Raw genomic sequence first — 10,894 nt, forward strand, 5'->3', positions numbered from 1 at the left:
CCACCCTAGTGTAGTTCCAAACTAATAATGATTTTCACCGCTTTTGCATATGTAACCCACCAATCGCCACGACCAGCAGCAGCAACAACAGCAAAATGGTCCAACGTCTGACGCTCCGGAGACGCCTGTCCTACAACACACGCTCCAACAAGCGGCGCATGTAACTATCCAACTGCAATACACCCCACCAATGCTCAGATATGACAACGCATCTTTGCAATTTACAGTGTCTGGTTTACCAGTATGTGAAGAAGAACCCCATCGTGCCCTGTTGCGGCCAGTGCAAGGAGAAGTTGAAGCGTATCACCCCCTCCCGACCCAGCGAGCGTCCCCGCATGTCCAAGCGCCTAAAGACCGTGTCCAGGACCTACGGTGGAGTGCTGTGCCACAGCTGCCTGCGCGAGCGCATCGTGCGCGCCTTCCTCATCGAGGAGCAGAAGATCGTCAAGTCGCTGAAGAGCCAGCGCGAGGCGCTCGTCAAGCCGGTGAAGGCCCCCAAGGCCAAGCCCGAGCCCAAGAAGAAGCCCGCCGCTTGAGCCAAGGGAACCAAGGCCGGTGCCGGCAAGGTCACCAAGGGTGGTGCTGGCGCCAAGGGAGCCGCTGGCAAGAAGCCCGGCCAGAAGCCAGCCGCCGGCAAGCCCAGGAAGTGAACAGCCCACGCAACGAGTTCGGTGTACTGCTAAATAACTTTTAAAATAAATTGTTTTTTTCCAACTGGATTCATTGTATTTTTAGTTTGACAGTCCAGTCGGATTGTGCACTTATTGGCTGTGAATGATTTCCAATCAGACATTTCGGCTTTTAGACTTTCTTAGCTACCTAAAGACAATTTCAAAAGTGATAATCTAATATATTTAAAATAAAAAAGATTTAAATATTCCGTTTGTCACAGAGTTTTACTATGCTCGCAGTCAAACGTTTAATGATTTTTCAGAATTTATTGATAAAAATAAGATCCAGTGTTATTTTTCAATGTGTCAACTTGTGGGAGTGATCACTGTATTTTCATTGTACGGCTAGGTGGCAACTCCGTAGAGAACAGCTGTTCGACAGAAACAATTGGAATTTTCTTGAAAATCACGTAAGTCGTTGATTGTTTATAGTTTCTCGCAAATGCAATTGTTATTTTGTGTTTAGAATGACGGGAACCAAGGTGTTGCGCTCCTTGCTGCACGAATTGCGCCAGGCATCTCCAAATGGCTGCATCAAGGACTCGCTGGTTGCGCGCTACATTTTGGCGCAATACAAGAAGTTCGCCACCACGGAGCAACAATTCTGCAAGGCGCGCAACGAGGCGACTTTCCTGGGGCAAACCTACCTTCAAGTTGCCCTCGGATCCAAAGTGATCTAGTTATATATAAAGATAGTTACTAGCGTAGTGCGATTAAAGCGTCCCGATGTTGCAAACTCCGTGCTTTTGTTTGCTCTCTACTGAATCATCTGCATGAGCATGGTTATAACGCGGTAGGAGACGCTCATCAGCTGCAGTTGAATCCGAAGTGCACATGTAATATCATGTATCATGTAAACTGTAAGTGGTGTTTGCATTTTACCTGTTTAAAGGTGTCCAGCGAAATGGACAGGTAGCCCATGGCATTCAGTTCCACGGGCTGCTGCGCCCTGATAATGATTATGAGCAGGTACCTCTTGTAGGCTATAGAAGCATCGTGGAAATCATGATTGTACACGGCTTGGCCACCTCGCCGCTCTGCAAATAGCCTCAGTTAGCGGGCAAACCAAGGATGTCGGCCATAACCCACCAAATCGAGAACTTGCTGGCCGTAATAGCACACCAGGTAGACCTGCATGACAGAAGTCCCGATGAAGATCACGTAGGTGAAGCCCTCCAAGGTGGGACCCTGAATCAGAGTGTACACCGCCACCGTGCAGATAACCGCTGATCTCTGAGCCAACGAATAAACACAAAATCCATCGGGATAAGAACACCCTGGATATTGCAGTGCTGGTGGATCAGGTGTCCACGCTGCGCACCCAGGAATTGGAGACTGAGACGACGGATATTAAGGAAACAGACACAGCCAGCAGCCAGGAGCTAAACTCGCTTAAAGAGGAGCTGGCCAAGATGCGTGAGGAACGCAATTACTTTCAAGCCCAGTATAAGTTCCAAACGCAGGTGAACAGCGAGCTGAAGAGCCTTCTGGTGGCCTCCGTGGGCGAGGATCTGCAGACACGGGTTAATCTCCTCACGGAGGACAAACTGCAACTGGCCAGAGCTCTACTGGACACTGCCAACAATTTGACCACCCACACCGAACAGATTGAGTTCCTGGCCGGACAGTGTGAGGTCTGGCAATCCAAATTCCTCGCCAGCAGCGTTATGGTCGAGGAGTTAGCCCGCTGGAAAGCCGATCTCACACAGAAGAATCAGCTATTGAACGAGTCAACGAAGCAACTGCTGCATGCCACCCATCAGATCCGCGAAATTCAGCTAGATATGCTTAAGCAACTGAAGTTCCTGGCCAAGATTCGATTCCTCAACCTACCCGCCACCGATGTAATCAGCCTGAGTGCCGAAAACCTGAACATTCTCCAACGCATGGTCCTGCACACTGGCGTGGGCATTCCCGAGGAGACCCTTAAGTTGTCCAGCGCCAGCACAAGTCAACTTTGTGACGCGGAGAAGTACGCGGTTAGGGTAAGTACAGAAATAGTTAGTGATTTAGACACGCAGTTAATGGTACACCTTATTTACCTTCCCACCAGGCCTTGGAATTCATTAGTCAGCCCATGATGGCCACCGATGAAGCCATACGAGCACTTTTCGACCAGGCCCAGCGGCCCCACTACGTGCAGCTGCATCCGAAGTAGCTTCTGCCGATAATCAGCAGCTAGATAAAACGCAATAGTTGTCGACAGAAATCAATGTCATGATTCGATTATTTTATATACAATCGAATAACATAAATGCAAAGCTTTAAAGGTGCTTAAAACAACAGATTCTTGAATTTTTTAAAAGTGACCTTGTAAAGCAACCTTTGTTAACCCCTTTATTTGGACTTCTTTTCGGTGGCGTACAGATCTAGACGTCTTTGCCCAAAGACGGGAATCTGCTGACGCACCTGTTCCACCTCGGAGAAATCTATATCGGCCACCAGGGTTTCCTCGCCTTCACTGGCACTCTGCTGCACCTTGGCCCATGGGTTAACCACCATGGAATGGCCATAGGCCACATACTCGGCGCTTGTGTCACGGGCTGGCGATGTTGTGACCACAAAGAGTTGGTTGTCATTGGCACGGGATCGCTGCAGTAGCTCCCAGTGCAGTGGACCCGTGGTCATGTTGAATGCAGCCGGGTAGATGATCATCTCGCAGCCTGCGTTGCGATAGAGCCTCGCCATCTCCTCGAAACGAATGTCGTAGCAGATGCCGATGCCAATATTGTGGCCATCTACGTCGATGATGGTGAAATCATTGCCTGCGGACAGCGTTTCCGACTCCTTGAAGCGAATGCCACCCTTGACATCTATATCAAATAGATGCATCTTGCGGTGCTTGGCAACAAGGTCACCAGTGGGTGACCAAACCGTGCAGGTGTTGTAGATGGCATCGTTTTCGCCCAGTTCAGGGATTGTTCCGCCCACGATATACACCTGGTGCTTCTTGGCCAAATTGGAGAGCTGCAGCGAGGTGTAGCCATCGGGAATAGTCTCGGAATACTCCCGAAAGTACTTGGTGCCGTATGGAGCATTGAAGCACTCCGGCAGAGTAATCAATCGGGGCTTATGTTCCTTGACCGCCGCCTCGATTTTGTTGACGGCGTTTTGGACATTAGCCACCTTGTCCTTGGAACCCTTTAGTTGCAGCAGCGCCAAACGCATGACTATTAAATAATAAATATTTAGGTGGAATTGTTTTAAATTATGAGAATAACTTACTGTTGCTAGTTTTGCTCATATTGCTGCAATTAGATGTTATGAAATCTGTTATCAAACCGCAAAGAGGGTTTGATAACAGATTTCATCGCAAACAAAACAACAACAGGTTATTGCAGGGGCGCAGTAAAAGGGATCAACATTTATAAAACATATTATTTTACCACATATTAATAACACATATACTTGGCAAAAAGCGTAATAAGTTTATTTCTGTTTCATATTCAAGAATATAACATTAAATTGTATATCAAATCCCTACTTTGCTAACAAAAAATAAATAATAAACAAGACCCATAGAACTATGTTTTCATGACAATCTGGCAAGGTCTGCAGTGCTCGAAAGTGCCGTACAGTGGGCAGCGCAGCCAAGTTCACGTCGTGCGCGAACAGGGTTGCCACCTTTCTTTCTAGTTTCGTCTCTTTGAGGTATGCACGTGTTCAATTTACAATTTCACGCAAATTCGCCGAAATGTGTGAAAAAAGCGTGAAAATATACAACCAAATGCAGCCCAAACTGCACCCACCCTAGTGTAGTTCCAAACTAATAATGATTTTCACCGCTTTTGCATATGTAACGCACCAATCGCCACGACCAGCAGCAGCAACAACAGCAAAATGGTCCAACGTCTGACGCTCCGGAGACGCCTGTCCTACAACACACGCTCCAACAAGCGGCGCATGTAACTATCCAACTGCAATACACCCCACCAATTCTCAGATATGACAACGCACCTTTGCAATTTACAGTGTCTGGTTTACCAGTATGTGAAGAAGAACCCCATCGTGCCCTGTTGCGGCCAGTGCAAGGAGAAGTTGAAGCGTATCACCCCCTCCCGACCCAGCGAGCGTCCCCGCATGTCCAAGCGCCTAAAGACCGTGTCCAGGACCTACGGTGGAGTGCTGTGCCACAGCTGCCTGCGCGAGCGCATCGTGCGCGCCTTCCTCATCGAGGAGCAGAAGATCGTCAAGTCGCTGAAGAGCCAGCGCGAGGCGCTCGTCAAGCCGGTGAAGGCCCCCAAGGCCAAGCCCGAGCCCAAGAAGAAGCCCGCCGCTTGAGCCAAGGGAACCAAGGCCGGTGCCGGCAAGGTCACCAAGGGTGGTGCTGGCGCCAAGGGAGCCGCTGGCAAGAAGCCCGGCCAGAAGCCAGCCGCCGGCAAGCCCAGGAAGTGAACAGCCCACGCAACGAGTTCGGTGTACTGCTAAATAACTTTTAAAATAAATTGTTTTTTTCCAACTGGATTCATTGTATTTTTAGTTTGACAGTCCAGTCGGATTGTGCACTTATTGGCTGTGAATGATTTCCAATCAGACATTTCGGCTTTTAGACTTTCTTAGCTACCTAAAGACAATTTCAAAAGTGATAATCTAATATATTTAAAATAAAAAAGATTTAAATATTCCGTTTGTCACAGAGTTTTACTATGCTCGCAGTCAAACGTTTAATGATTTTTCAGAATTTATTGATAAAAATAAGATCCAGTGTTATTTTTCAATGTGTCAACTTGTGGGAGTGATCACTGTATTTTCATTGTACGGCTAGGTGGCAACTCCGTAGAGAACAGCTGTTCGACAGAAACAATTGGAATTTTCTTGAAAATCACGTAAGTCGTTGATTGTTTATAGTTTCTCGCAAATGCAATTGTTATTTTGTGTTTAGAATGACGGGAACCAAGGTGTTGCGCTCCTTGCTGCACGAATTGCGCCAGGCATCTCCAAATGGCTGCATCAAGGACTCGCTGGCCGCGCGCTACATTTTGGCGCAATACAAGAAGTTCGCCACCACGGAACAACAATTCTGCAAGGCGCGCAACGAGGCGACTTTTCTGGGGCAAACCTACCTGACCTACCTAGCCAGCCAGCGTCAGTACTTGGAGCTCTTTAAGGAATACCACGGGAGGGGCGAGAGATCCGTAAGGGATACCGCCGATTTGGTGGGCTTCAAGCTGCCCTCGGATCCAAAGTGATCTAGTTATATAGGAAAGATAGTTACTAGCGTAGTTCGATTAAAGCGTCCCAATGTTGCGAACTACGTGCTTTTGTTTGCTCTCTACTGAATCATCTGCATAAGCATGGTTATAACGCGGTAGGAGACGCTCATCAGCTGCAGTTGAATCCGAAATGCATATATTATATCATATAAACTGTAAGTGGTGTTTGCATTTTACCTGTTTAAAGGTGTCCAGCGAAATGGACAGGTAGCCCATGGCATTCAGTTCCACGGGCTGCTGCGCTCTGATAATGATTATTAGCAGGTACCTCTTGTAGGCTATAGAAGCATCGTGGAAATCATGATTGTACACGGCGTGGGCCACCTCGCCGCTCTGCAAATAGCCTCAGTTAGCGGGCAAACCAAGGATGTCGGCCATAACCCACCAAATCGAGAACTTGCTGGCCGTAATAGCACACCAGGTAGACCTGCATGACAGAAGTCCCGATGAAGATCACGTAGGTGAAGCCCTCCAAAGTGGGACCCTGAATCAGAGTGTACACCGCCACCGTGCAGATAACCGCTGCGGTGGTCAGCAGGCTGAGAAGCAACGATTTTCCAAAGATGCCATTCAGATCGTTTTGCAAACTGATGAAAGTGCTCATCGTAAAATTCAGCCATCACTAAACATTTGGCGTAAATCACTTGCATAATTACCTGACCAGGTGCACCTGCTTGTCCACAATTTTCGCAATGAATTTCCTGTCCTCCTGGTCGTGCTTCACACTGGGCTTGTGATCCTCCAGTGATCGTATAATGCCCCTGAAGTGGAGATTAATCTGCACCTGAAAGTAGAGCAGCCAGATATCCGCGCCAATGTTCGAAATGACCATCTGTGTGCTGTGCAGCCATTCCAGAGCATAGATGCCGATGTAGATCCAAACCGGATCCTTCTCAGGATCATACAAAAAGTACGGATAGCAGTGCATGTAGGTGAAAACGTTTTGCGCGAAGTAAGCTATAATCGACGTAATAATTGGTCCAATCACAACCATAATCGACGAACCAATGTAGATAATAACCAAATATACAAATGACTTGGTCCAGTAGTGATCATTCACCCGGTGATAGATCCTGTCCAGCGTGGTCTTCGGATATAGCTCGGCCAGTTTTAAGTTCAGACTTTTAATGGCATTGCCTTGTAATGCAGTTGCGAATTTTGTATCCGAGTTGATGATATAGGTAACCAGAGTGGCATACCGCATGATGAGGGACACATTGTCAATGGTCTTCGCCTCCACCATACGAAATACCATGAATCCCACACAGACCCCATGGCTGGCGAGGCAGAGCAAGCGATATATCCAGTATAGTATCCTGCGAGAGCGGGTCTTCGGAACGCCCAGCATGTCGTAGCCCATGATCCAGAACACCGTCGTGGGTAATCGAGCGAAATCCTCGTAGCTGTACTGCACCGGTTCCATTCTGAAGGTGTTATGTGGCTGGTCCTGCCCCGGAATGTGGTTATATATGCGGTCTTCGTCCTGTGGGAGTGGTTTGCGGTTTGGTAATTGGTTTCCTAATTGTTTTCCACTAATAGAATGTAAAACGTGAGTGCTGGCAATTAGGCAAGGTGTTGAATCCATCAATAAATAATATGTGGCCTTTGAATTTATAAGCCAATTAAAATTATTCCCTTTTACTGAAGCAATTTTGTAAGATAATACAATGCTTAAGAAGCTTTTTATATCTTTGTTTAAATTTTATTTTATTTTTCACGTATGTGGATGGCAAAGAGCAGACAATAAAGAGAACACTCGAATTAAAATGAACATTAATTAAGATCAATTGAGAGATGCGCGGAATCAAAGTTGCAATTACCACGGCCAATCGGGTTATAATTTTTTTATGATCATGGGTTGATATGCTCCTATAAGGGCTCCATAAGGTCTGTGAGTTTGGAAATTCCTTGTGGTTTCACACCTTTGCTGGCTTAAACGTCGCTCGTTTAAACTTTAAGGTGAAAATGACAAGAATAGAACCTACCGTTCAGGGCAGCATGTTTTCCAAGATTTCCCAACCTCCTAGTTTTAATAGTTTCATCAAGATGGTCTCAAATTTAATTAGCTTTCGGTTATTAAGACCTGGGCAGCCAGTTTGTGTGCCCATTCCCGCACTTGTCCATAAAAATATGTACGCATAATAATGCCGTTTGACTGGGAGAAGTAACCGCTTTGGTCTCCGCCAGCTTGCACTTAATAATTTCCATAAATGAGCTGCCCAGTTTTCTTGGGCGCGTTTACCGTTCCATTGTTGCTGCACTTGTCTTTGTTGTTTGCTGCTTTTGTTGTGCACATAAATGAAATTCTTGCACACAGCAACAAATTGGCATGGGAGTCGTCCGCTCAATAGCTTCTATCCGACTTCTGACTGGAATGCTAAGCAGCCGGACTGCAGCAAAGGAGCCGTCTTGGCTTTTGACATTGGAGCAACCTTCTAACCGAAAGGTGTTACCTCTGGAAAGTAAATAGTTGACATGGAACTGGGGATAACACTACATAACATCGCATTGGAAACGCGTCCTCAGATACTTGGTGCATCTGCTAGATACCAGATACTTTTGTATCTCTTGCTCAATGTATCTTAATGGTTTTGTTTTGAACTGGTTACTTCTTCCAGCCCATCAAGCATGCATTTATTGCTGTCACAGTATTTCACAATTTGCAGCCCGTTCATCTATTGTTCCTCGAGTTTCCATTGCCGAATAATTCCGGCCCAACCAGCTATATAAACCGAACGTAGATATATGTTTGTACATATATCCATGAGTTCAGACCCATGTTGAACTTCTCTCATCAATTTTACTGTCTTACACTGCACAAGTAATTTATTCATTAGTTTCAATTGGCCACCAACTGTTGCCACCCATTTTCTTCTGTTCTTCGAGCCGAACAGCTGAAACTGAATGCCCCATAGTACAAACGCCAAGAATTGCACTTGCAAACGCAACGCGAACATTAATGGGACATCCGAAGAGATTTATACTTATGTGAGGCAACTATGCGTCACAATGGACCCAGTCTGCTTAAATTAGAATCAGATATTTAGGCCGCCTCACTACTTATAGCCATGCTCATTCTACGACTTGTACACGGGAAACTACGACGAGCAAATAAAGGAATTAAATCCTGTGCAGTCACCAGGACACCGGAAGGTGCCTGGTGTCGCTATCGCCGTCTTACTAAATATTTTATGAGGCCGAGGCGCCTTTGTAAATCTTCCTTTTTTCATTCTTTTTGCCGTCTGGCTCCAACCAAAATAAACACAGCAATCCGGGACCCGGGACACGGATCCGGTGCATAGACAACGGCAAACACCCTAAAACCCAGAAGAAAACACACACAACGGGGAGATGAATGACTGGCTGCCTGGCTGGCGGAACAAAAAGAGCAAGCACGGCATCTCTGAAATGGGCAACAGGCTGGCCAAGAGACGCACTGAATAGCTGGCTGGGTGCAAAGTGGTCTGGCCAAGAGAGGTGGCGAAGGTGGCACGCCATTTGCCCGGCAATCAAATCAATGGCCAGGGGTTTTGTCCTCCAGCATGGTAGCATTAATCGGCATAAAGTACAATATCTCACACCCTTTCGAGTGCCGATGCGATTTCAATATCCATTATTCAGCCGCAGGTGGGGGCGATGGTGGTGGATTATAGAGTGGATTGGTGGCACACAAAAAAATTATATTTAAAATTCAATTAAAATCTAAAGAAAACTATAACTTTTCTTCCTAGAATCAATAATTATCCAGTATTACCAAGTACCTTCTAGGATATACCTTCTGGATATACATATCTCTATTAGTAATTATCAAGTCTTTTAAGTGTATAGTAGTATCCTTGCATATGGAATTATTTAAATATTTCTTTGGTCTTAAAAAAGCGTTGTACCTTTTATTCTACTCTTCAAAGTAAGTCTCATCGCAGTGTAGAACTTTGGCAAACACTGTTTGCATTATGCGCAGAACAGGACCCATCTCTGACCACAAGGACAACAAAGAGCCAGGAGCTGGTGAAGCGGCAGGAGCATCAGAGTTGCTGCGCTTTTCACTTTCCCATTTATTAATGAATTTATTGGCCCGCCTGCTTTTGATGCGCAAATGCATTTTCGCATTTATCCTGAAACTGACGTTCGACGAAAGCAAGGGGGGTGTAAATTAAATGGAGATACCGATGGCTTCCAGTTGCGGGGGTGATTGGCCCAGGACGAACAAAGGGTAGATCCACGCATAACATTTATCATAGCTTTTGTTTTGGTTACAGCTCAGCTGCTTCCGTTTCCAAAGCGACCCACAGTGGGTGTGGGTGGGTGTTTCACTGGTTGGGTGTTCGTCCTTAGATCCTGTCAGCTGTCGCACGAAAGACCAAACCTGCGTAATTAATAGTGCGGAAATTTGGTAATTCTCCGATTACAACAGTCATTGCTGTCTGCCAACGAACAATTATGGGCTGGGTTGGGGAAAAATGTACAGAAATATAGGAAAAGTAAGCTTTTTTGCTCGAAATGATTGCAATTTTATAGAAAGGAAAAAAAAAATAAGAAGACAAAAATTCATGCTTTTTACGGTGATCTGGTGATCTATTCGTAATAAATTAAAACCCTTATTATAATTCTAAGACATTAAAACGGTATTCTTATGTAACATTTCATAGGATCACCCAAAAATCACTACTGTTATATAGTTTTGTTTCAAAAATTTTAAATACAACTGATCGTGGAAGTTCTTTTCTTAAAAAAGAAATACAAAAAAATGAGGATTTTCTTATATCATAAATAATGGGAACGCCAGAACGGAAAAGTCAGCAAACATAACTAATCCCTTTGGTGAAACCCACTATTAGCCTCTTCTGCCTTATGGTGACTTTTATTGCTTGAAAATGTTTGCTGGGTGTTCTGCAACCGGTTTTTCTCACTGTGCTCACTCTCTCTCTCTCTCGGTTTCTCTCGCCGCACTCGCATTGCTCATTCGCCGCATCGGCCCGAGTGTTTCGAGTATCTCGAGTGTTTTCAGTG

General features: G+C 45.7%; 5 protein-coding genes and 2 pseudogenes across 5 annotated transcripts; 5 read left to right on the plus strand and 2 right to left on the minus strand.

The window, feature by feature from the left end:
- Positions 1-80: 80 nt before the first annotated feature.
- LOC6621247 lies at positions 81-719 on the plus strand (annotated as a pseudogene).
- Positions 720-823: 104 nt separating this feature from the next.
- Positions 824-1,410, plus strand: LOC116801551. Its single transcript, XM_032721880.1, has 2 exons — positions 824-1,081; positions 1,138-1,410. The coding sequence occupies exon 2, from the start codon at positions 1,139-1,141 to the stop codon at positions 1,349-1,351; it is 213 nt and encodes a 70-aa protein (XP_032577771.1). The 5' UTR covers positions 824-1,081; position 1,138; the 3' UTR covers positions 1,352-1,410.
- Positions 1,411-1,742: 332 nt separating this feature from the next.
- LOC116801727 (golgin-45-like) lies at positions 1,743-2,954 on the plus strand. Its single transcript, XM_032722897.1, is given in 4 exon segments — positions 1,743-1,832; positions 1,895-2,656; positions 2,725-2,812; positions 2,815-2,954. Coding segments are annotated over 4 exon segments (993 nt in total). The 3' UTR covers positions 2,868-2,954.
- On the minus strand, positions 2,868-4,007 carry LOC6607122 (omega-amidase NIT2). Its single transcript, XM_002031874.2, has 2 exons — positions 3,897-4,007; positions 2,868-3,841 (listed from the first exon to the last, which is right to left on the minus strand). The coding sequence occupies exons 1-2, from the start codon at positions 3,913-3,915 to the stop codon at positions 3,009-3,011; spliced, it is 852 nt and encodes a 283-aa protein (XP_002031910.2). The 5' UTR covers positions 3,916-4,007; the 3' UTR covers positions 2,868-3,008.
- A 299-nt stretch (positions 4,008-4,306) lies between these two features.
- LOC6607123 lies at positions 4,307-5,135 on the plus strand (annotated as a pseudogene).
- Positions 5,136-5,390: 255 nt separating this feature from the next.
- Positions 5,391-5,925, plus strand: LOC6607124 (protein FMC1 homolog). The gene is made up of 2 exons (XM_002031876.2): positions 5,391-5,497; positions 5,554-5,925. Exon 2 carries the CDS (start codon positions 5,555-5,557, stop codon positions 5,858-5,860), a length of 306 nt encoding a protein of 101 aa, XP_002031912.2. The 5' UTR covers positions 5,391-5,497; position 5,554; the 3' UTR covers positions 5,861-5,925.
- On the minus strand, positions 5,906-7,307 carry LOC6607125 (odorant receptor 85f). Its single transcript, XM_002031877.2, has 4 exons — positions 6,541-7,307; positions 6,270-6,471; positions 6,062-6,217; positions 5,906-5,997 (listed from the first exon to the last, which is right to left on the minus strand). Exons 1-4 carry the CDS (start codon positions 7,305-7,307, stop codon positions 5,944-5,946), a joined length of 1,179 nt encoding a protein of 392 aa, XP_002031913.1. The 3' UTR covers positions 5,906-5,943.
- Between the last annotated feature and the right edge of the window lie 3,587 nt (positions 7,308-10,894).

The sequence above is a fragment of the Drosophila sechellia genome, chromosome 3R (genome assembly GCF_004382195.2).
Source record: "Drosophila sechellia strain sech25 chromosome 3R, ASM438219v1, whole genome shotgun sequence".
NCBI lineage: Eukaryota > Metazoa > Arthropoda > Insecta > Diptera > Drosophilidae > Drosophila > Drosophila sechellia.

Bases quoted from the DNA above. Each gene is read 5' to 3' on its own strand.
- LOC6607125 (XM_002031877.2), bottom strand. From the start codon at position 7,307: ATGGAACCGGTGCAGTACAGCTACGAGGATTTCGCTCGATTACCCACG. The intron at 6,472-6,540 runs GTAATTATGCAA...CACTTTCATCAG, and splicing joins AAGCAGGTGCACCTGGTCAG to TTTGCAAAACGATCTGAATG. The intron at 6,218-6,269 runs GTGGGTTATGGC...GGCTATTTGCAG, and splicing joins GCCAGCAAGTTCTCGATTTG to AGCGGCGAGGTGGCCCACGC.
- LOC6607124 (XM_002031876.2), top strand. From the start codon at position 5,555: ATGACGGGAACCAAGGTGTTGCGCTCCTTGCTGCACGAATTGCGCCAG.
- LOC116801551 (XM_032721880.1), top strand. From the start codon at position 1,139: ATGACGGGAACCAAGGTGTTGCGCTCCTTGCTGCACGAATTGCGCCAG.